Below are 24,966 nucleotides of genomic sequence, written 5' to 3'. Positions count from 1 at the left end.
CCTCACCCGGTTATCCATGTTAACAGGCTAAAACTACACCATGACAAAGCAGACATCATGGTTCTCATTGTGACAGATTGGAAGGGAGGGAAAAGGGGAATCTCCCTGACTTACTCTCATCAAATGTCAAAGTCAAAGATGGTACAGTAGTTCTCTCCTCCATCCTAACAGACCATCAACAGAGAGACTGCTATCAGTTGCTGATACAGTTTGCGGGACTGTTCTCATTATTCTTACAACCTGGTGTACTCCTGATGTGCACACAGGTGACAGATTGCCTGTGAAGAGTACAATTTATAGATTGTCAGACCAGGTCAAAGATAGTATTAAGGTGGAGCTTGCCAATATGCTAGTGTTGGGTTTGGTAGAGGTGGGCAGAAGGGTGTCCCGTGGCCAGCATCTGCAAATGGACACTGGCAAACTTGGCAAATAGAGTGGCAACTTTCTAAAGTTGCATGAAGCAAAAAGATACAATTAATTCTATCAGGCATCAGGTCGAGATTACTGTAACAAGTATTTTGATACCCTAAAATACCAACGTTAGTAGTCCCATTCAGAAGTTAGCACAGCTGAGCTGTCAGCGTGTAAACCTGTGCTCACCAGTAGAACTACTAGCTTCTCTTATAGTAGAAACAATAATTGAGAGTTAAGCACAGGTTCTACTCTTTAATATGCTCCACCCTTCCTTATGACTCGGTAGGCCGGCAGTAGGGGTGACTTTTACATTTTTAAAAGGGAGGTTTGGACCTTGCCATTTTTTTTAAATGACAAAGTAGAGTTAGCAGTTTTAAATTACTCTACCAGTCTGCAGTGACAGGAAGAGACACATTTTACCTTGTCACACTTAGGGTGGCACAACAAATGCCGTAGTCCTAGGGGAAACACTTTAAAGTCCAAACCCTGGGTCCCATTTACCAATGACGTATAGGTAAGTTAGCTTATGCCAGTTGGGTGTAAGCCAATCAAACACATATGTTTAAGTGTCAGGATACTGGTGTCTGGTTAGCAGGCCTCAGTGCACTCTCGTCGGGAAGTGTTAGGAGGCACTACGTAAACAACAGTCTCCTGTCAGTAGGCAAAAAAGACTCTGGACTAAGCGGAGGTGTGTGATGGATCATTTCTCATTTCTCGAGGAAAGAAGGGGATATTGGAAAAGTGGTGACATGAGTCATTGTAGAAGGAGGAGGATGAGACTCCAAACTGACAGGAGATGCATGAATAGATAGCTTCCCTTTTCTCCAAGGTGGCTGGGATGCTGCGCCAGACCGAGTACAGGACCTCTGTGGAATAAGATGGGATCAAACATCCCCTGTCGAACAGATTGTATATAAAGTTTGAAAAATCTTAAGAGACCATAAAAAACGGTTGAAAGCCAAATTAAACCACATCAAAGAGTAGTTCATCTGGATAAAACATGCAATACTTGAATAAAAGAACTCCCAAGAACAGTATAAGCAAGTAATGAGTGATTTTTCCAATCAAAAGGGATCACACTTGCCAAAGACTAGACACTTTCAGTGTTATAAGCCTTGTCAAATGCCACACAGTGTATGCAAGATCCGTATCTCACCTTGAGAAAGGAACAAAAAGCTACCTTTTCTGAATTTTCTATGAATCCATTTCAAGACAGAAAAACAATGCAAAAATGTAGCTTAGACAGCTATGCTCTAGATGCCAATTAACTAAATCTAAATCCAAATACACTCATTTAGTCCAGATTTACAGAGTAGGAAATACCAAGCATAACTGCTGCTTATTGGTTCCAACCTAAAAGCATAACAATTGGAGATCTTAACTGTAGTGCAGTTTACAAATAAATAAACAAAAGCACTAATATAATTGTATAAAGTTAAACAAATAAGTTACTGATTTACATTCAGTAACAAACTTTCTGAAGTATATATAATATCCCAGCAGATTTTCCATATTTAACCAATTACAAGGTTTCAGGCTGGACACCGAAATGTGTTGTACCAATGTCTATTCAAGGGACTGAGGCAACAATGTCAGCCTTTAGCTGTTGGTCCATGAGGCATCCACCAAAAGTACATTCATAAAGTCACTGGGGACGTCAGTTCTGTAGAGTTTTCAACACTTCACACAGGCAAAACAGTGTTTGTCCACCAAAAGGAATATAGGGAAAGGGGGTCTCCAGTTTAGGTCACACTGAGGTACCCAGCACCCAGCCATGGTGTCAAAAACTGCAGTATTTGGCACATGCTTCTAATTGAACTGTTAAGAATCAAAGGTAGCAATGTCAGTGGATGTTTATTTGTTAAAAATATTTTTAACCTGTACTGGTGCACCGTCATTTATTTATTGATTTTATTTTATTTATGAAGTTTTATATAGAGCAAACATGACCCATGAGGGTATCAGAGTACTTTACAAGTTATCAGGAAGGAGGAAACCGTAAAACAAACAACAAACTAGAATGCTAAACAAGATGTGGTGGGTCCCAAAAAGAGGCAAGAGGGCACCAACCGGACCAAGTCATCACAAAATATACATGATAATAGGAGTCCGGAACTACACTTGAGTATAGCAAATGTAGACACGTGTAATGCTACTAAGGTGCAAGTGCCTTCCAGCAACAACTTGTTAGTTAGTAGCACTTTGACTTGCTTTTTAAATGATACTGGCGAGGGGTTCAGTCTGATTTCAGGGGCAGGAAGTTCCAGATTCTCGGTGCAATAACCGAGAAAGCTCGATTGTAAGTTTTCTTTTTACAGAATTTCTGTGGCTTCAGCAATAAAGTGCTTGAGCTTCTAGAAGATCTACAGCCACAGAAAACTCAATTTTTTGTGCTTGGTACAACAGGGTGTTAAGAAGCAGGGCTTTATGGGTCATGCATGCAATTTTTAACTCAATCCTTGCTTCCATTGGGAGCTAGTTTAGAGTCTGTAGATCAGGAATGATGTGGTTGTACGTTTTAGATCTTGTGAGGAGCCTTGCAGCAGAGTTAAAAGCGGCCCTTAAAGGAGCCACTGTTGATCTAGGTAGGCCACAGAGGTTAACATGTCCATGAAGGGCACAGTGCTGTGACAAAGATTTCAGTTATAGCATCCCAGCATCATTACGATACTTGCCGCTTTAAATGACGTACCATGGAAAGCATTCCAAATTTTTCTCCATCACATCCATTTTCCCATCTTCCTTATCTGGAGGCACAGCAGTAGGTGCAGATGTGTGGGCTGGTGGACCAACATTACACAGCAGCTGGGATAACAACACATGGCAAGGTATGGTTAAGCAGACATGATGGTGATATGTCCAGGGCTTTATCGTTTTTTTATACATACACTTCAGGAGTGGAAGTGGTGTAATCTAAGAGGTCATTAGTATGACATTGGAGGACCGCATGTTATATTTAGCTCAGTAAAATATAACTAGTGAGTTTCCAGTTCCTCAAACTTGGTACACAGTCCCTTGCAAATGTCAATCTTGATGAATGTTAAAGATGAAAACAACTTTACCATGGGTCAAACATCCAGAGACATGACTGGGAAGTAGGCCCCCTGAACCAAGCAACCAGGTGTTGTAGGCATAATGACAGGTTGAAGGAACATTTCACCCAGGTCCTTAACTTTATGTCAGTTTGCTTCAAGTCATATTTTATGGTTTTGACTGGAATATATTAAAGGTTTTCATAGGGAAAGCAGAGATGTGGGGGATTCATCTTTAGTCACTCTGTGGCAGAAAATCAGACCTATGGAAGCCTCCAGGTTGCAGCCCACTAGATCACCTCCCCCCAACACATTGTCTCAATGCCAGGTCAAGTAATCAGGTGCATATGATTAGCAAAGGGTCAGACTGATTTGCATATGGCCATGTCTGAACTGGGGTAGTGGAGTGAGCTAAAGAATGGTGATGGATTAAACCCAGATCAGTTGACTGGGGGTGAGTGTTTGATTTGCTCGAACGCTCCGTCCATCATCCCCTTTGGTTTTGCTTTGTTTGCCCTAAATTGGCAGGGTATGCCCAGACGTGGGTCCCTTGCTCACTCTACCACTGGATTCAAGATAGCCTGGCTGATGAGGATTATGAATCCGAAACCGGTCCCAGGATGCTTGTTTCCGGTCCAGGGAAGACATGGCTTGGCAGGTCGGGCTGGACTGTTCCCATGAGGCACAGGGTCAGACTGATTTGCATATGGCCATGTCTGAACTGGGGAAGTGGAGTGAGCTAAAGAATGGTGATGGATTAAACCCAGATCAGTTGACTGGGGGTGAGTGTTTGATTTGCTCAAACGCTCCGTCCATCATCCCCTTTGGTATCGTTTTAACACAGAAGAATGACTGCGTTATCTCTCCACTATTTATCATTTCTTTCCAAAGATTCCCAACCAGATGAGCGGCCAGGACAATATGAAGAACAGGAGGCAAAGGGAAATTGTTCTGGATTTTTCCATTCAAGTTAAAAGTTTGCACTTTTAGAATTTCTAGGCATAGATGGATAACTCGCCCACTGCTGAGCAACAGACCCTACGCTGCCAAGAAGGGGCCATGGAGCTACCGTGTTGAAGTCTGGTAGGTCAAGTGGTGATGATGACAAGAAAAAGCTGTCATAATCAAAATAAAGCAGGACATAGGACTCCTGATTCTCTGAATCACTATGAGAGTCATAGGGTAAGGAACCCAAAGTGGGAAATTAACAAACAATCCTGGTGCAGATCTAGGAAGATATCTTGAAGGACACTCAAAATCTGCCATTCGTGGCTATTTCATTACAGACACCTCTGTCAAGTGTGAGGCAGCATAAAGATCCAGGGAGTCCTTACGTCAAACAGGTTCAATACCGACTCAGCCATCAGTGCATGGTCTGCAGACAATTTAGATATGTTTAGAAAAAAAAACTTCAGAATCTCAATTTTTTCACTGTGTTTAGCATTGCTTCTGTAAATCCTTCATCCGGGTAGGGATCACATATGACTGGATTTTAGGGAACGATAACCCCAAGCTGAACAAAAGGAGGATTCTACATTATAAGTGATCTAATGCCAATTGTGATCAGCCGGTCATTCAAATGTAGATGAACTTAGTGTATTGCCTATTTCTACAAAATAAATGATATCTCCTTCCTCAAGATATTTGAGCATGGTTGTTGGGGGGAGAGCGGGGGGAGTGGTGTCAGGAGTTGTGTCAGAAAAATCTGGATAGTTACCAGCCTACTGTCAAACAGAAAAGAAATACTGAACTTGATAATCTGTAGGATCATTATTACAAGGAAATATGCGTCTATCTCGCAACAAAGGCTGCTACTTTTATCCCCACAAGCAAATTGTGGTAATTCCTTATTTCGTCCGGGATGCAGTTTGGAGCTGCGGGCAACAGGTTGAGAAGAACTGCAGTTGACAGCTTCTGCCTGCTCCCCTGCTTCTGAGCCTTGGAAGAGGGGTGTGTGGTGTGTGTGTTGCACCCTAAACATTTCCAAATATTTCGATGGAATTTCATGTTGGAGAGGCCTATTTCAGAGCCTTAGCCAAAAGGCTGCTTTTCTAGCGTTTCCAGCATATTTATTTGCGTTTTCTCATAAGCTTCTTGCCCTCAAAAACAGGCATACTATGCACATGACTGGAGAATCTGTTCACTCTCCTGTGTACCTGCTCAGTATGATAACAGCACCTATGCCACTGTAAGACGATGCACCCAGGTCCAGCCAGGTTATCATGGCTTTAGCCACACCTTTTCATATTTTTTGGGAGGCAAGAAGTGGGTCTCTCAGAAACTCATGGAAGCTTCACAAATCATATCTAGAAGACTGCCACAGAATGTCCAAGTAAAAGGCAAGTGGCACTGAAAACATGATGGGACAAACTCTTGCACCGTAGCACTTTTCTGCTTGCACCATGATTCTCTATTGGGAAAAGAGTTTCAGCAGGCAGCGAATGAAAAATGTTACTTTCTACCTTCTCTAAGAACACTTAAACGACAAGAATTTTAGTGTGGGATGCACAGAAAGGTACTTCAAGCCAAAGGGATAGATGCATTTCCTTGCTGCTTGTCTGACAACTGAGTGAAGTAAGAATTATGCCACACTCCTGAAATTGTCTACAATAATACCTCATTAAAAACAAACTGGGCTCACTTTGCTGCTCTTCTGAATTCATATTCAGGCCTAAGTTTGCAAAGAGAGCAAAAGCCACAGGCGTGATGAGAAAGTAGAGAATGATCTACGAGCCTGGGAGACAATGTTAAGGAATATAGGGGATGCACAGCCACCCACGACCACCCCGGATCCAGACTCTGATGCTAGGAGAACCCCATAGATAACAAGGTAGCGACAATTACCAAAAAGACGAGACATGAGCTGACACGAGATGGGCAGCATACCTGAATCAATACGGGATGTAGCACTGACATACTAACACGGAAGTGGGTGGGAAGGGAGGGGGGTGCATAGGGTGGTTAAGAGACTCTTGGCAAAGGAGGCATTATTTGAGAATATTACAATTTGCATGTTTGAAACGCTGAAGAGATACTTGACCGTTTGGCAATGATCCTGATGGAGACTGGAAATGTCGAATTTCTACTGTGATGTTTCAAATATGTGTATATGTTGCACGTCCTCTACATATGTCTAAAATGCTAATAAAGATATAAAAAAAACACTCAAACACGTCTGCTAGTTTTCTTATCACCGAGGCAAATGAGGAATATTTTTCTAGTGGAGGGTCATCCGGACTGAGGAGGTCTTCAGTGGAACTTGCTCCACTAGTGTTTTGTAAGACTAAGAATAGTCTGCGTGTAAATGCTGGGGCAGAGACAGGATTTCTGCTTCACTTTCATTCATTTAATGTATACACGGATACTGATTTAGAAAGGCCACTTCATCTTCATCAGTTCCAAAAAGACCCTGGAATACTAATCAGGACTGGTTATCCATCTCCGGTTTCACTTCCTTCTTGAAGAGATAACCTTTAGATCTCTTCTTTGCACGTTTTTAGAATACGATGGGACACAGGAGTTTGTGTTTTCCCAGGGGGTGTAATTGTTGGCTGGTGTTGGAGTCTATCTAGCTCAGCACCATTAGAGGCAAAATAGCAAGCTTCTAAAACTTCCTGAGAGTCCAAGTGAGGGACTCCATAGCAAGACGTAACAAGCATTTACAAAGCAATATGTCTCGCAGCATTAAAGTTTGAGTTACTGGCATTGTGTATGACAATGCGTTGCATAAAAGTTTTAGCAAACTTTCAATTGGTGAGCAGTGAGAGTGTGTGCAAGAGTATGCTGTTGCTCACAGCTGTTTTTATTCACTCAGCTCTGATGATGCACCTCATGCACGGGGCTGACACAGTTATTATTCACACAGCTCTGATGATGCACCTCGGGCACGGGGCTCACAGCTGTTATTATTCACACAGCTCTGATGATGCACCTCAGGCACGAGGCTCACAGCTGTTATTATTCACACAGCTCTGATGATGCACCTCCCGCACGGGCTCATAGCTGTTATTATTCACACAGCCCTGATGATGCACCTCACGCACGGGGCTGACGCAGTTATTCTTCACACAGCTCTGATGATGCACCTCAGGCACGGGGCTGACAGTTATTATTCACACAGCTCTGATGATGCACCTCAGGCACGGGGCTCACAGCTGTTATTATTCACACAGCTCTGATGATGAACCTCAGGCACGAGGCTCATAGCTGTTATTATTCACACAGCTCTGATGACGCACCTCACGCACGGGCTCACAGCTGTTATTATTCACACAGCTCTGATGATGCACCTCACACACGTGGCTGACGCAGTTATTATTCACACAGCTCTGATGATGCACCTCACGCACGGGGCTGACGCAGTTATTATTCACACAGCTCTGATGATGCACCTCACGCACGGGGCTGACGCCTCCGGAAAGTGCCTGTATTTCTGAGCCTCCCTTGAAACTCGAAAGAGAGGCAAATAAGTTCCCTAAATATTAAAGGAGAGGATAAATTACTATTCTACCATTATTCTTCGTTTGCTTGCACAAAGTGTTTGTGGGTCTTGAAGTACTTTGGCCAAATAGGGAGACTAAAAATACCAGCATGCAAGTGCTTTTTTCCCTTCAGATGACGACCGCGTCGTACGTCACGGACGCTCTGACGTTCCTGCCCATAGTGTGATCGTATTGCGCTGTCCTGCCCTCCCACTGCAGCGGTGCGAGGCAGGGCTTGGGCTCAGTGGTCCGGGAAGGGTGAGCTCCCTCAAGGCTCAGCCAGCAGCAGGACGGGCGTCACTAGGGTTGGTGTTACCCGGTGCGGGTAACTCATGGTGTCACCCCCTCACGACTTACCGCAAGGACCTCCTCCGCTCCGAGTCCGCCAGTGGACACAGATGGCAAATAACGGGAAATAAAGGGACCATACAGAATCCTTAGTAACGTTTGTAAATTTAGTTCCTATATTTACAAAGGCCATAGAGATTGGGGGTAGCGAGGGTCAGGGTAGGGGGGGAAGAGAGGGCTTTCTGGGGACTGATGAGTTGAAGTGGATTTTTGGTGTTCATTTAAGGGCTTCCTTTGTACTGGTGGTAACCCTTCAGACGTTTGGATGTGGGTGGAGCAGTGCAGTCTGCAGGGACTTCGAGTTCCTTGCCCATCATGCCGTCTCGGTCGGAGACGTTCCATCTCATATTAACCAACCCACAAGTCGATGAGGTTATAAACGCTGAGATGGCTTACCCTAGTCTGTTTTCCTGTCAGTAGCCGTAAGGCACTGGGCCGAGTGCAATGAGGACCGAGGGAGCTTCCCCGGGGCATGCGATTTTTCATTGGGCGGATTCTGAGGTGTAGACAATGTCTTTCCTGTGATATTCCCCGGGTCTAAAAAATAACCACGGGTGGGCAGAGTGCACTGGGCCCGGGTATAAAGTCAAGAGAGTTTCTGGCTCTGACTGTCCTCGGGCGGACGGGGGTTCTGGCCTCGGGGGCAGTCACGTCTTACCTGGGTTCTGAGGATGAGTGAATGGAGTGCTGGCTCGCGCCCAGGAGGAGTAGAAAGACAGTAGACAGACACAGCAATGCACATAAATAATGTAGCGAACACCAGCTCTGAAATAAATCATGATTAGATCGCTCCTTGACACGTAAAGCTCTCCTTTTTGTATAGCACCGGAGGTGCCATCAGGGCCACAAGGTTTGGTATTCAGTGAATATTTAATAGCTTCCAGGTTTTCAGATGGGGAAATATAAGGACTAATATAAATGAGAAAAATTGGTCACTCAAGAGGATGCTTAAATATTAGCATCAAATGCCCTGCCATTTATAAGGGAAAATGAAGTATTATTGGCAGGCCCCAAACGGTGGTTGTCAATTTCTTTTCCCAAACTTCCCATTTTGAGGTTCACTTTACCTTATAGAAACACAGACTTTATAATTCCAATGGTTTGTATATTCTGAAGCATCTCTTCAAGCACATCACACACTGATAAGCCCACCCAACTACGACTTAGTTATTTCGACCAACAGTGCACACTTTTTTGAGAAATCTATTTTTTCCCTTTCCTAACCCTATTCAGTCCAAAGTTTATGCTCCTAAACATTTCCAAATTACGTTAAGCGTCACAGTGGAGCTCAAAGTGGAGAAAATGTATTGTGCACCAATTTAGGTATTTTTGCGAATTTGGAAATAGAGAAAACAGGATTTACACCAGGAGAAAATGTATTGTCCGTTACTTGCTTGTATATTATGAAATTAAGCGAACACAATGTTATACACTTTCTAATATGACAGAATGTTCTAAAATGAAGGAACAATCTATTTTATACGATTTTAATTAATTCACTTTTTTTAAATTTAAGCAGCAAAAAAAACCGCAAAATCTATTGGGTTGCTCATTTTTAACATATCTTTTTAATAAAGCATGATTTTTTCCTAAAACTCTTCTGCAGAAAGAAATTAATTGAAAGGAAAATATGCATTCTATTTATTTTGTAATAAAAAATTGGTTTCCTTCATTTTCCCCTTTGCAAAACTGTTTATGCTGTAAGGTCTGGAGCGAAATATATTTGTTACATTGCCCATCCTGCTTGAGACAAAAATGAAGCCAAAATGGATTCATGCCTTGATGATAAGTTCAACGTATCATAGGTTCAGATTCACTTTTGAGAGTCTTAAAATGTGAATTTACACGTGCAAATCAGTTTACTCACACATAGTATTACACCGGATGGTGTACTACTCAGTGGAAGTAAATCTACCCAGAGAGGTGGCAGTGGACGTTCCAGGACAGGATTGCCTTGCCGAATCGGTGATCATCTACATATCCATGAATCTGTAACTAAGTGCATCTCTGGAAGGCCTGTTACCATCCTGGATATGATGTGAGTTGGACTACTTTCAAAGGCAGCACCAACGTTTTGTCGTGGGATAGGATGGGGAAGAACAGAGTATGGTGGGGGGTTTTGCTTGCTGAAGTGATCTAAGAGGCACAACATTAGCACTACGCTACTGCAATCATGATTACGCACCAGTGTCTATAATACGCACTGCTGCTGGGAGCTCTAACACCCGTTCTGCCCCGGGGCACTGGTGTGATATGGTACCAGGGCTATTTTGGGAATTAAAAAAAGCTTAAACCTACTACAGTGATAGGTGAAGCTTAGGGTGCCCCCCAAACCCAACCACACTGTGACTGTCTTCTTGGGCCGGCTTTTTTGGGGAGTGTCTGGGAGTAATGCGATTGCGATCTGATGTGTGCCACTGCACTGCCACATTTCTAACTTCATTCATATTTGTAAATGATATTTCTCGCTCACCTCAGCCACGCCGTCATCTTAGGGATTCCTGTCTCTCCGCACAAAGCGGTAGCTGTCGCTGCTGTACCTTCCTCCACTCTCCCGCCCTTTGGGGGGGCTGCAGGCCGGGTCCGGCCGTCGTGCTCCAGGTGCTGCAAAGGGAAGTCTCCTCCTCCCCTCTCCTTCTGCTAGGTTGTGTCGGGCTACCGGGAGTGTCCAAAGGCACAAACTCCAACTCCAGGGGCTCTCTCAGCTCGTGAGAGGGCCTCCCCTAGAGAGCTGCTTGAGTGTCTGCCATATATTGCAGTATTATACCCCTAATTGTACTTTGTTTTCTCTTGTTACCTGCACACGTAACGTTTTCCTCCTATATTGCACCGTTTGCTACCTCATGTATTTTGTTTGCTCACAATTGTCACTTTTGCCTCATGTAACTTAACATTTGCTTTTGTAATTGGCACACTTGTAATTTTCTCATCATGTATCTTTACTGTTCCTATTGTGAAGCGCTCTGACGCCTTCGGGTAAAGTCCGCGCTATATAAAAACACTTGCATCAAAGTAGGCCTGTGGCGCCAAGCCGTAAGGTATCCACGAGCTCACTTATTCTGATTTTGGACCCGGATTCTTGATGTGCCCCAAGGAGTCCAAATGCCTGCAGTTTCAGACCAGCCACTATGGGGGCCAGTCCAGTTGTCAAGCTCAGGGCTGGTGGTGCTGCGTGGCGTGTTCACAGTGATCTCAGGGCCCGGGATGACCCCAGCCCACTCAATTCAAAGCCTGGTCCGCCCGGCCCGCTCTTCCACCGCTACACAGATACCCCTCTCCTCAGCTTCAGCGCCGGTGCAGCGGCTACCGCGCTACGTACCAGGCTTGGCCCTCTCTATGCCTGTGATCGTATCAGTCTCCTCCATAGCACTGGTGCGGGCCTATGTCTATGTTAACAGTATGTTACTGCCCGCCCCTCAGTCATGGATTCTGGTGCCCTCCCCGCGACGCGTGTGTCAGCGCAGGACAGGTCCCGGTTTCGACACCCTCGGGGCAGCACTGCTTCACCCCACACTCCCACTCCAGCCAGACACCCTTCGGGGATCGGAACTGCTCGCTCCTCACCTCCGCTTGGGTATGATGTGGGCTATAATCCCCGAGTTATTCACCACTGGCCGTGGCACCGTTTGAAGGCCTGTCACAACCATTAATTCTTACTGTAGCAGTACACCGTCGCACGCACTCCCCTGCGCTGCTGAGTCTCCTCCCACAGACGTGGTGCTTGCGCGGGACCGCCGTGACGCATCAGAGGAGCACAGAGCGGCGCGGGGGCTGTCCCAGGGCCGTCATTGGTAGCGCTAATGATTGACGGCCCTGGGACCCACTGTGAGGCTGAGGCTGCACTGTGCAGTGCAGAGCGAGCCTGCCAGCCAGCGTAACCAGATTGGTGTCACCCCCATAATGGGGTGACACCCGGTGCGGTTCGCACCCCCCTAGTGACGCCACTGCCATGGTGCCCGTATCGCCCCCGTGATGCCCCTCCCCTGGGTAGGAAATGCCAGTGTGACCAGCAGTCTCCACGGAAGAAGCCGGACTAACGCTGGTGGGGCGCCGGGAACTAGGCGATGTGGCTGGTGGGTCAGAATCCGATGCCCCACCTGGGCTGGGAGGAGTGGCGCCGATGTGGTGAGTGGGGCTTAGTTGGAGGGGGGCGGCGGGGGGGTCGGTGTGCGCTCGAGTGTGTGCGCGTGGGGGGAGAAGGGGGGTGTGTCTCTGTATGCGTATGTGCGTATGTGTGTGTGTCTCTGTGTGCGCATGCGTGTTTGAAAGCAGGGGGAGGTGTGGCTGTGTGTGTTGGAGCTTCCCAGGAGATGGCCACAGCGCGCACGCGCGGCCCTCTCCGATCCGATTCTTCAAAACGCGCATGGCCATCTCTTGTCTCCTGGGAAGCTGAGCCGCTGACAATAGGTCTCTGGCGAGACCGCGCTTTCACGCGGTAAACGCCACGAGACCTAAAAACTGGCTAGTCCCTGCTGGAAGGGATGTACCTTTCAAATGAGATACCTGGAGAAGGACATAATAATTGGACTTGTATTAATACCAGAAAAAGAGGAATCTGAGCGTTATTCATTGGATTTCTTCTGGTGCTTCCAACTTGCTCAGGACGAGAAAAGGAGTAAGAGAAGAAAATGTGTGCTTTTGGTAGTGTTTCCTAGGGGCAAGAAGATCTTCACCTCATTTGGAACACCCAGGAGTCCATGTGTGGTGTCATAAATATGTTTTGCTCCCGCTCTCTTAAAAAGTTTTGAGATGCACGACGAGCAGACTATTGTGCTCTCCTCAAAGTTGCTGCAAGAATTTTGCATGCAGGTCAATGACAGATATCTGAAGGATGCAGTCTGAAAAAGGCTTCAGGTCGGACAACATTAGCGATGACATTTTTGGGAAAATAGGAGAAAATATCTGCAAAGCCATGTAAGAAATAAGTGTAAAACACCATATAGTGCAGCTGCGAGGTACAGAAAAATATGAACTGATTTATGGGGACTTCATAGGTATGCTTTTTCACAGATCCACAGCAGACACCGCACATTGCCATGTGAAAACATTGCTACAAAGATTTCAGGTCCAGGACGATGACTGAAAATAAGGTCATATGAGAAATTGATGAGAAGCAGCATCTATTAAAGAACAAAGCGAGTCATTGCTTTTGCTATGAGCCAAGAATCACAATGGTTGCAAATGCTGACTCGCAAACTGGACTATCCCATCAGCGAACTGCATAAGAACACGTCAAAAAGAAAGAGCTTGAGGAGGATGTAGATTAAGAAAATAGCTCTAATGTTCTAGCTTTGCCTTTGAGCAAAGTACAAAAAAAACCAAAGATATATATACATGTAAATATTTGTGCCTTAACATACCGGCGCTTCTTCTGGTGGGCTTTTCTTAGTTTTTCTTTTCTTCTTTTTCTTTTTTGGTTTATTACTCGAGTTAGGCTGGAAAAAAGTTTTTAAAAAAGTAAAAAAATGTTTCTGTTGTTATAGCGAAGCTAAAAAGCCGTACATGCCTGCCATTCATCCAATACAAACAAATCACAGTCTAAGTTAAAAAGTGCTTCAGTAAACACTGCACCATCATTTTTCAAATTATCAAAGCACTTTTCCTGGTTGCGTATTAACTTCTGCTTTATTACTCATACTTTATGTGCAACTGTCATGAACTGAATGTTTCTTTATCGTTTATTGCTTTGTTAATAATTCAGAACCAAAGCCTCCTGATTGTGCAATATTTATTGTAATGCAATGATTTGGCCCTTTAAGGGAACAATGGTAATGAACAATGGTAATGATTTTGTATTTGTATACACAGGTAATCGACATGACTATGTATTGATCTGTGGAAAACAAAAAGAAATTGGTTAAAATAAATAAATAAATCACAACACATTTCCCCAGAAAAGGGAAAATAATTTCTATTGTAAAAGACACTGCTTGTTTAATTTGTGTGTCACTGCTGGTGTTTAAAGTTTACAACTAAGCTGAAAGCATCAATCTCCAATTATCACGTTTTCAAACTTCTGTTTTGCTGACTGGCCTTGTTCCCAATATGGCACTGATAATACCATTACTGTGGGAAATGGCATTACGAATCAGCTAGAAAGAGAAAACAGATGTTGTCGCTAAGATACCATAGTCTTATCATCAAATGGGCATTTTAATCTATCATTTAAAATTGTGACTAACCACAGTGAGGGTCCCTTGCTATACCTCCCCTGTATCATGCACCCTGTGCGACATACTTATGCAGCCGTAGTAAGTTGCAAACCAGTATGTGCACACACTTACAGAGTACAGGGACTACCACAACATATAAGATGCTTTGAAAAACGACCACGGAATTGATCAAGAAGATCCAGTAGAGAGTCAAGAAGGCTTGTTATCCACCCAATGCCAAGAAGCAAAACATTATTTCCTGGCTTCTCTCCATGGCAAATCTTCAACCACTTGCAATTTCACATCTTTCCATATACATTCAAACCTCTCCAACGATTCAGACAGCATGATAAACCCAGAGAACATCTCTCAAACTGCCTGTCCATTTCAGCATTCGCTTGGTCTTTATTGCCTCTGCTTTTTAGCTGTGGACTTACCCCAGAAACACCAATAAACTTCTCATGGTAGCAAACCCAAAGAAAAGCATGAATGCTGAAGCAGGTTAGACTCTATACTGGGGCTACACTTTGCAATACCTTGTCAATTACAAGCTCAATGGCCCTGAAGAACGAGGTACTTTCCTTTGGTAATACCTATTCTGGTAGACTTTAACCACAGATTCCTCCACTTGTGAATTTCACCAGGTGCTATACTTGATCTAGAAGATTTTTTTTTATTTTTTTATTAAACAATAAAATACAATAAGACACATCAGGTGACATATTCATGACTATATCAAGGTTTTCAATGACATTCCATACATTCAAAATACTATTCAAGTTACGACAGTTGTTAGATCAAGGGGGTTCGTGCGCCTCCGATTCTTCTTGACGTGCCGGTGCGTCACAGATATCGCCCCTGTATTTGTTCCAGGCCTTCCAGGCCCTACCCCACTTCCCTGAGCATCCCCTGGCAGAATAGACTGACCTCTCCCTAAACATACACCAGTCTAAGTCCTCCATCCATTTCTCGGGGACTGCTGGCTGGCTCCCCACAGTTGGGCGATATTACGCTTCGCTTTCATGAAGGCCAATGTTACCCATTGCTTTTTGCGTGCGTCCAGGTCCGTGGGTTCCCAGACGTTCAGAATGCATCTGGGGGCCTCTGGCTGCAATGCTATCCCCAGGACCGCCGGCAGCGTACGATGAACCTCTCCCCAATACATTTGTACGCTACGACAGTGCCACAGTATATGGGTGAACGTCCCCAGTTCCCCACATCCCCTCTTGCATTCTCCACTCTCCAATCGGCCCATACGGACCAGAAAGGGCCCGGTGACATAGGACCTGTGTAATATCTTGATTTGCACCAGTCTAAGTCTCATCTGAATCACCACCACCCGAGGGAAGGAAACCGCCTCCTGCCAGTCCTCATCATCTAACTCAAGACCATCCTCGTTCCAGCGTCGCCTTATTATTACTAATGGGTCCTCCATGTTATTTATAAGTTTCCTGTATATCAGAGAGATGGTTTTGTCGGGGAGATGCCCGTCCAGTATTCTGTCTTCAAGGGGAGAGGCATCAGGGAGTGTTGTGCCCCTAGGAATGTGTGTGAGTAATGCGTGACGGATTAGGAGATATCGGAAGTACTCACAGTCATTCAATTGATACTGCCGCCTAAGAGAGTCAAATGTGTGTATAGTTCCCTCCCCCAAACATCTTTTATATGCGTGATCCTTATAAGGTCCCACTTATCAAATCCCTTGGACTTCCATAAACTTCACAACCTCTCCGAGTTCCAAAGCGGGGTGGCGAGTGTGAGCTTTCTCTCCCATTTGAGGTGCCAGTTAGCCGCGTGCCATACTTGGACGGCATGTGCCGTGGTTCCCGTAAGCGAAAACCTGCGGGGCCCGGCATACAGCGTTCTAGTATATTCTCCCCCTAGTAGCTGCCAGCGGTCCATTGCATTTCCGGGGCTATCTGGGGGTCCATATATCACCTGGTTCACTGCTGCCAATTGGGAGGTCCAGTAATATTTCCTTAGATCTGGCAGTCCTATTCTCCCATCATACCAGGGAAGGGTAAGTTTGGAGAATGCTATACGAGGTACCATGCCAGAGTAGCTGCCTCTGTTTCCCAAAAGCCTCAATTTCCCAAAAGTAGGACGCGGGAACTGGGTCCATCGCGTTCTGAAGCGCATACAAAAACCGGGGCAAAGCCATCATGTTGAAAAGCACCGCTCTGCCTAACAGGGTTAGTGGCAGAGCCTTCCAACGCACCACGTCACCCCTAAATCGCGTCAGAGGAGGGTCCAGGTTGTTAGTGTAGCGGAGCTTCGGGTCAAGCGTGATATAGATACCAAGGTACCTAAATCCCACGGCGCAATCTGTAGCGGGCAAGAGTCTGGGACCCTGGTGGGTCGCCCCGAAGAACATATAGTACCGATTCGGACCAGTTTATCGCAAAGCCTGAGTACCTCCCAAAAATATCCAAAAAGTCCAAGAAACAGATTAGGGATCCCCTCGAGTTTGTGAGGTAAAGCAGGATATCATCTGCGTAGTGAGATTTTGTCCTCCCACTCCATTGTCTACCGCATACCACGTATCGAACGATCCTGTCGGACCCAGGCCGCCAATGGCTCAAACACCAGGGCGAAAAGGAGCGGGGACAGGGGACATCCCTGTCTGGTGCCCCTGCCAAAGTGGAAGTCGGTGGACCTGCGGTTGTTTACCACCACCCGGGCCATCGGAGCAGAATATAGAAGGCATATCCAACTTGTGAATTCTGGGCCGAAACCCAGTTTGTCTAACACTGCAAAAAGATAGGCCCACTCAACCCTATCGAATGCCATAGTGGCATCCAACAACACCAGCACTGCCAGCTCCTGAATGATCTAGAAGATTTTTATTGCAACTCTCTGGTGCACCAGTAGGTGGCATTGTGGGGCTCAGCATTGCATCTGGTTTGCCCCAGATATGATGTCAGGGCCACTATATCCACATCACCTTTATGCTCGGATGTCGGTTTCTTTCTGATCTCTACCTTCCCCGGCGGACGTGGATCCCATAAAAATCAGAATATGCCAGTGAGCCCATCTCTAAAACTGGAATCTTATTAATGGATTGTATGAGCCCATTCCACAGAATAAGGAGGAGGGTGGGTAAGTAAGGAATCTGCGTTAGATGGACTCTCTACTAGAAAAAGTGTCACCGAAGGTAAGTAACTTGTACTTATGATAGAAACTTATAACTGTAGATTCCTCATCTTGTAAATAGATAACCAATACAGTACCTCCCCAGTTCGCAGATATGTGGAGTGGCTCAGACCAGGAAATCCTGCAGCATAGGTATCGTGAAGTGCCAGCCCCAATGGTTCTGGCTGTTCAGATAATAGAGCTTTGTGAACGTGTGGAGGGATGCCCACGTAGCAGCCTTGCAGATGTCCAAGCTGGGACATCGCACACCAGCTCTGGTGGAATGAGCACATAGGCCTTCTTAGGGTTATTTCTTGATTAGAAGATCTTTACGCACAAGGCAATCCATCGGGAGATGGTTTTCTTTTCTACTGATTTCCTGTTTTTGGCCCCAGAGAAGGCAACAAACGGTAGATCATCCAACCAATGACCTCTGGTCAAATCGATGTAAAAGCTGAGGGCCCTCTTGGGATCGAGACGGTGGAGAAGCTGCCAAGGTGATGGATTGCTGTTTGTGGAAAGGCGTGACTATCTTTGGCAAAAAAAGCTGCTTTTGTCCAAAAGACCAATTTGTCTGGGAAGTAAGCTGTGAATGGTTGCTGGACAAGGCCTGGAGTTCTCCATTCGTCAAGCACAAGTGATAGCAAAGAGGAACACTGTTTTAATGGTTAACAGGCCTAGAGAGCAGCTGTGCATCTGTTCAAAGAAAGTGCACATCAAGTAGGTGAGAACCTAATTGAGGTCCCACTGCAGCATCACAAACAGTGTTGGCAAGAACATGTGGATTGGCCCCGTCAAAAACGCTTCACGTGATTTGAAAAGAGGTGTCAGAAAGGGCCAAAACCTAATTTTTAACTGTTGCCATATCAAAGTCTTGCTGGGCTTGAGAGACAAAATAATAAAATGTCAGACAACTTTGACTATAAAGGTTGAACATATCACAAAGACAGAGGGATCAGGAGCACTTGTACGTCCTGCATACATGCCCCTAAGGAATATAAAGTCTATCAACAAAGGTAAGCAGTTCCTTATAAAAAAGAAGACGAAGGGGAGAATATTAGGTCAGTCAGTGTCTAAGGAAACGGATGGGGTCTGTTCCTTTAGGAACTGGAGCCCTCACACACCCAAGTGGGTTTCATGCTTCATCATAGGGCATGCTCCTCATTGGTCTGGCACTGCAATGCCCAACCTGCACCTGAAGAGGGGCTCTTTATCAGAGATCTTTGGTTCCAAAGCCATATGTGAAGTGGGGGTGTAGGGCCGTAAAATGTAGACCTGGGTGTGTGGGGGTGGGGTGTGTGAGAGAGAGAGAGTGTGAGTGAGAGAGAGAGAGAGTGAGAGTGAGAGTGAGAGTGAGAGTGAGAGTGAGAGTGAGTGTGAGTGTGAGTGTGAGTGTGAGTGTGAGTGTGAGTGTGAGTGTGAGTGTGAGTGTGAGTGTGAGTGTGAGTGTGAGTGTGTGTGTGTGTGTGTGTGTGTGTGTGTGTGTGTGTGTGTGTGTGTGTGTATATATATATATATATATATATATATATATATATATATATATATATATAAGAAGAGGTGTTTAAAATAGACTAAGGTGAGTCTACTTGTCAGATTAAAAAAGTGGTGGCTAACAGTAGAGGCAAACGATCTCGGATAGCTCAAAAGGTCAACATGTTCCTTGTAGTGCTGCTAAAAAATAATCAGGTGGCAATTCGTCAGGACCGAAAGATTCTAATCTACACAGTGGTTGGAATCCAGGTTGGTGTCAAGGATAGTCCAATCACAATTGAACCTAAATGTGGTGTACCTTAATATAGTGATTCTTAAAACAGCTAATCTGAACGAAAGATTAAAACATGAATACACATGATCTGCATAGTGCTGGTCATCCAGAACATATTCTCATTGCATGCGAAAAAAATCATCATCATATGCTGCCATCAGTGGTAGTGCAGCTAGCACAGTGAAAGACAAAAACACACATGACATACTTGAGGGTAATGACAAGCAACACGATTTCACACACTGTAACATGGGGATAAAGCAACTCACCGAAGTAGGGTGGGTGAGTGGCACTTAAGCCTCCCAGAGTGAGGGCAGAGTGAACGCTCATTTAGAGTGCTAAAAATTACAATTGCAGAATTTGATAAAACTTCTATTAAGTAATGCAGGACCTGTAAAAAGCATTTATTTGGTACTCACAGTCGTAGAAGCGGACACAAAGGATGGCCTACCCAATCTCTACCATCTCGAGAGAGGAGGAGAAGGGGAAAGGCAACGTATCAGTGCTCCTTGATCAATTACTCAAAGGTGCTTGCGGTCTCCCTGTCGCCAAGCACTAGACCGGAACATGACGAGGAAAGTATGGGAGCCATCTTGGCAGCATCAGGGGTGTAAAAACATTGTTACTCATAATACCTGAACCCGTGGGAATCCGGGCAAAGTGCAGGATATAATGAGACTATCCTAGGAGGTTTTTCCTGGTGCCGGGCAGGGCCAGGGAATCGGATCGCAGGTTTGAGTAGGTGTAATTGTGCATGCGCTAAAGTGCCCCGAGAAGCGGAATGCCAACGAAATAATGGTGTGGGCCCCTTGCCTATCTGCCCAATGGGAACGATAGTATTGCTGCATCATCGAGGAGGGCAGGGGACCCCAGTGTCGCGAGGAGCCGACAGATGGCCCTATGATGTGGGGCCGGTCTTCGGAGAACTCTCCCGGAACCTCGCAGTGCCGGATTGTAGTGGCTCTACCCTGTGTACATCAGGAAAGGAGATGGGTGAGCGCGAGGGGCAGGGCTTGAGGGCCTTGTAATGCTACGCCAAATTATACGATTCATATCAGGTGGCATTAGAAGCAAGTTGGTGCCAGCAATCACTGCCATGTGAAGACAGCGCACATTGTAAAAAATATAAAAATGGCATAGAGGCAACGAAATTAAAGGAATACATTAGATGACTATGAAAAGGCACAATGTCACTTGGGATGTGCCTAATCATATACGAGGGTAAAAGGTAGTTCACATCAGGAAAACAAGCATTGGCCTAGCCAATAGGTCTCGCCTTTGGGACCTTATAAGTGTTTAGCCATGCAACAGTTGAAGCTGCTGTACCAATGATATTGTGCTGCATAACTAGATACTTATAAGGTCCCAAAGGTGAAACTTATTGGCTATGCCAATGCTTGTTGCCTTTTTAGGAGGTCAATGGGGGCACGGGTCGGAGGCAAATGGGCCTTACATAAAGCCCCACTCCCTCAAAGCCACAGCACTTCTCACATGGCAAATTTTCTTTTCTGGATAACCCAATTTCTTACAGAGGCTATGTCTGGATAATCCAATTTCTTACAGATGCTATGTTCTATGTGAGAGACAAGCAGAAGCTGAGAAACGAATACGAACCAAGCAAATGTGATAATAATAAAGCCCACCAACGGTAAGCAAAGGGTGGGCTCCAACCCCTTCTGTGTTCTTGGTAAACTGCAAAATACCTTGCCAGAGACAGCGCATGCTCTATTAGGCTTGCTGTAATAATTTCATTACAGTTGAGCACCTACCACATATTAGAGACGTCGCAATTTAACTGTAAGAAATGAAATTAAAGACTAACTTATATAAATGGATTGCAAGCACCCATGTATTATTATAATAATAAAACATCTATTTCCCTTCTTAACAGATATAACGTGCTCTGTGAGTATTGCACCGGAAAATGAACAAATACACAGCACTTCTGGTAGATCGCATTCTGTTTGCAGAGGAGATCACTGGTATGTTTCTCGCAAGACATTACAAATTTACGATGCTCGTTGTGAGAGTAAGGTTCTACAAAAAGCTGCACTGTTACGGAGCACGGAGGCCTGAGGGGACTTCTGACACTTTACATTTGCTGAGAGTGCAGGACAAATAATGCTTCTTATGCGCACAGGCAAGAAGAAGGCAACTGTTGATTAACTGAGCTGATCACAGGACTTCCCTTTCACACCAAACCAAGTGTGTGACCGTATCAGGTAAACAGAGGGATCAGCGGTATTTGAATTCCGTCGATGACGACGGAAATTCTGCCTAACAATTCAAACAGCACCAACAGAAAACTGTTTATGTGAGACGGCTTTTGCTGCTCCAGTAAAACCAATAATTATTTTACTAAAAACGTGCGAAATCTGAGTGTCAGCGTGGTAGTCATTAAGCACAATACTGTGCAGTTCATTTCACAAGATAGAAAACTATCCTGTCAACTGGCAACGCTCAGCATATCCTCCCATAAACAGTTGACAGACCAACAGACAGATACAGTTATAACTAGGGCCTGCCGTCTTACCTGCTGCTGTGGAATCCATGCTGTAGTGGGTTGGTGGGGTGGCATGAAGCGAGCCCACAGCCAAAGTCAGTAACATTAAATAACAGTAGGTCGCTCACACCTTTGCCCTGTAGCATGGCCTTGGCCTCTTGCAGGTTGCCTCCTGTGCAAACTGCCAAGAATGCAACGGCCCCATTAAAGCGAGCGGCCCACGACTGAATATGGACAGCGGGAGGGGCACGGGAAGAAAATGAATGTGGACAACTAGAGGGAGCAGTAAGAAAGTGAATATGAACAATGGGAGGGGGGCAGGAAGAAAGTGACAACGGAAGAGGGGCGGGAACAAAGTGAACTCCAACAATGGGAGGGGTGGGAAAAAAGAGAACATGGACCACGGGGAGAGGGACGGTAAGAAAGTGAACAAGAACAAAGGGGGGGGCGGGAAGAAAGCAAACACGAACAACGGGAGGGAGCGGGAAGAAAGTGAACATGGAGAGCTGGAAGGGGCGAGATTAAAGGCAACACAAACTACGGCGTACGGCGAGAGGGGGGCGGGAACAAAGTCAACATGGATGGGGCTCCGAGATAGCAGGCCGCTTGGCCGTGAAAGTGACGCGATGTACTTAATGAGCCACGACGAGAGAGAAAAGCCAGATGGTGCCTCTGCTCTTAACTGCGCGTAACCGCACGCTCTAGGCCACACAAAAAGCTGTGGTCGGCTTTTTAAAGCCCACTCATTAAATGGCTTGCCAGAGCACCGCATGCACTGGCTCAGGCGAGACCTAATAACCAGCATGAAAAATAATTAAACTGCTATCTTAAATAGTTATTAAAAATCCAATTCAATTATGAAGTCGGATTTTTAAGAAATATTAAGTAAAGGTAACTTTTAAGAAGCTCCCCTTCACCTGGCTGAACTTTCTGAAGGCTAATTCTTGCGTATTCTCTGTTTGGGTGTTGTAGGACCCTGCCTTTAACCTACCAGACTTCTGTCTCCTAGTTTTTAGTAGGTACGGGCCTGCTTCAAACTGGATTCTAGTGTTAAATATGGAAGAACACTAGTGATTACCAGAGTGCACACCCCTAAACCCACAACCCTCAGAGCCCAAGTTTATAGTGGCCGAAAACATTTGTCATCTTGAAGATGCTGTGACACTTTGCATTTTGGGCCTGGTTGCAGTAAGGCTAACAGAAAGTAAGGCAAACAGAAACTAAAAAGACATTGGTAAAGTTGACCCCAGGAACTTTTACCCTATTGCTTGGGAAGTGCAACAGGAGCCACCCACACCATTAACTAGTGCCAGGCATAAAAGTGGAACCCCAAGACTCCCCATCAGAACACTTTCTTGACTGGCAGAAGAGCAGATGATAACTGGTCCTGCTGTCTATGGCATGTGAGAAGGAAGCTCTGAATGACTGAACCTGCTCCCCCTTGTATTCAGAGCGAAGACGAGGACTCCAAGAGTCAGTTGGCTGACCTTCTGTGTGGTTAACTTTTGCTCCAGAGTCAAGTGGTCCTACCACGAAAAGTACCCAAAGAGCAGTTCCACGGCATCTGATTCAATTTCAAATTAGTCTCCCCAAAAGACTCGAGCTTCTCTGAAAAAAACAACAAAGTTCCTTTCCGAATGGGAAGTTAAACCATTTTTCAAGCAAAAACCTCACAAGCTCCAAATCCTTAGCAAATTAAAAAAATTACAAAGTCCCTTTCTGGATTAGGAGTTGGAAAGTATTTTTAAAATGTTTTACTTCCAAACTTTCACTGTGAGCAATCTACTTGGTGTACCGGACCAGGGCTCAAATTACACCTAGGTCCTTGTCTAGCGGGTCCAGTAACTACCAATGGTGCTTAATGCTTTTTACTTAAATCTTTATTAATTCATATTTCTGACTCCTTTAATTGGATTTGTGTAATTTTGTTCATGAAATGTTTCTAATGTGGTTTTGGATTTTTGATGGCTTGCTAATTTTACTTTATTTCTGTTTCCGTACTGCAATATGTGAAGAAACAAGGACCCCCTGATATGGATCGAGCTCCTGGGTCAGGGTAAACAATGTATGTAAACTAACACACCCAGGCAAGCAAATTGGCTCCTGACACATTTCAAAAGGCAAAACAATCCATGATCAATAATGGCATCAAACTGCTTTAGAATATAAAGAGCATTTTAATTTCATACAGTTAGAACATCGTTTGATAAAATAATTTACTCATTAATAGAATTTGGTAAAACATCATTGCATTGTTGCATATGTATACATAAATAAAAAATAAAACAGATAAAAAATACAATATAAATAGTGGATGGTTTCCTGTCAACGCGTTTCGACACGTAGGCTGTGTCTTCATCAGGACTTTACCATCATGGTGCACCAGTCTTGAGGAGGTTCGGATCGATTTTCCGTCATAAGACCCTGCAAGTTCTATGCTGCGTTTAGTGTGAATAGATGACCGTCTTTTAAGCCTTATGGGGTGTAATGATATACTTTCAGGGGCAATAATGTATTCTTGTTAAGTTAGTATGTTCCCTTATAGGACGTAAATGGTGTTTTGTCAGATTGCGGTTTTATTTCTATGTTGGACAGCACGCTTCGTTTTTCATTGGTTGATTGGTTACCTATGGTGCGCAATCTTAGATCCTAATAGTCCTATGTTCTACTTTTGAGGATGTCAGATGGTTATTGGAAACTTTCACTTTCTCAGCAGAGGCGGAAAGACGATATCGGAGTAGACTTTTACTTTATCAGCAAAGGCGGGGAGACGATATCGAGGTAGACTGTTTGTTCCAAGGTCTGGTCTTATTGCCAAATCCGTGTCCCGTCGATAATGAGGGGTTGAGCTGCCTCTCGTACGGACTGCATACAGCGTCTCGGTCTTCGAAGCTGCATACATACTTGATGAGTTGCCCTAAGTTAAGCTTGCTTGCTTGGTGCCATAGCTAACCAAGGAGTTGAGCTCAGGTTAATTTAGTGACTCTAAGGGTTCACTCGGACAAGAGTTGTGATTATTGCTCAAGGTGGGAAGTCGCCATCCCCAAATATTAATCCAATTTCTTAGTCCTCTTTGAAATAGCCAGATTTATTGATACTAATGTCGGCGCTGATAACATAGCAATGATCTAGGACC

The 24,966-nt window shown here is 44.9% G+C and overlaps 1 protein-coding gene across 1 annotated transcript in view; it reads right to left on the bottom strand.

Moving 5' to 3' along the window:
* The window catches only part of TCF25 (TCF25 ribosome quality control complex subunit), a 458,474-nt gene that overhangs the window by 418,565 nt on the left and 14,943 nt on the right, over positions 1–24,966 (bottom strand). Inside the window, exon 3 of the mRNA XM_078671033.1 lies at positions 13,636–13,710. Coding sequence (XP_078527159.1) covers positions 13,636–13,710 — 75 coding nt within the window. The remainder of the gene's footprint in view (positions 1–13,635; positions 13,711–24,966) is intronic.

This window comes from Lissotriton helveticus, chromosome 12 (assembly GCF_964261635.1).
Source record: "Lissotriton helveticus chromosome 12, aLisHel1.1, whole genome shotgun sequence".
Lineage (NCBI taxonomy): Eukaryota > Metazoa > Chordata > Amphibia > Caudata > Salamandridae > Lissotriton > Lissotriton helveticus.
The sequence above is the reverse complement of the archived record's forward strand: the minus strand, read 5'-3'. Positions and strand labels throughout refer to the sequence as shown.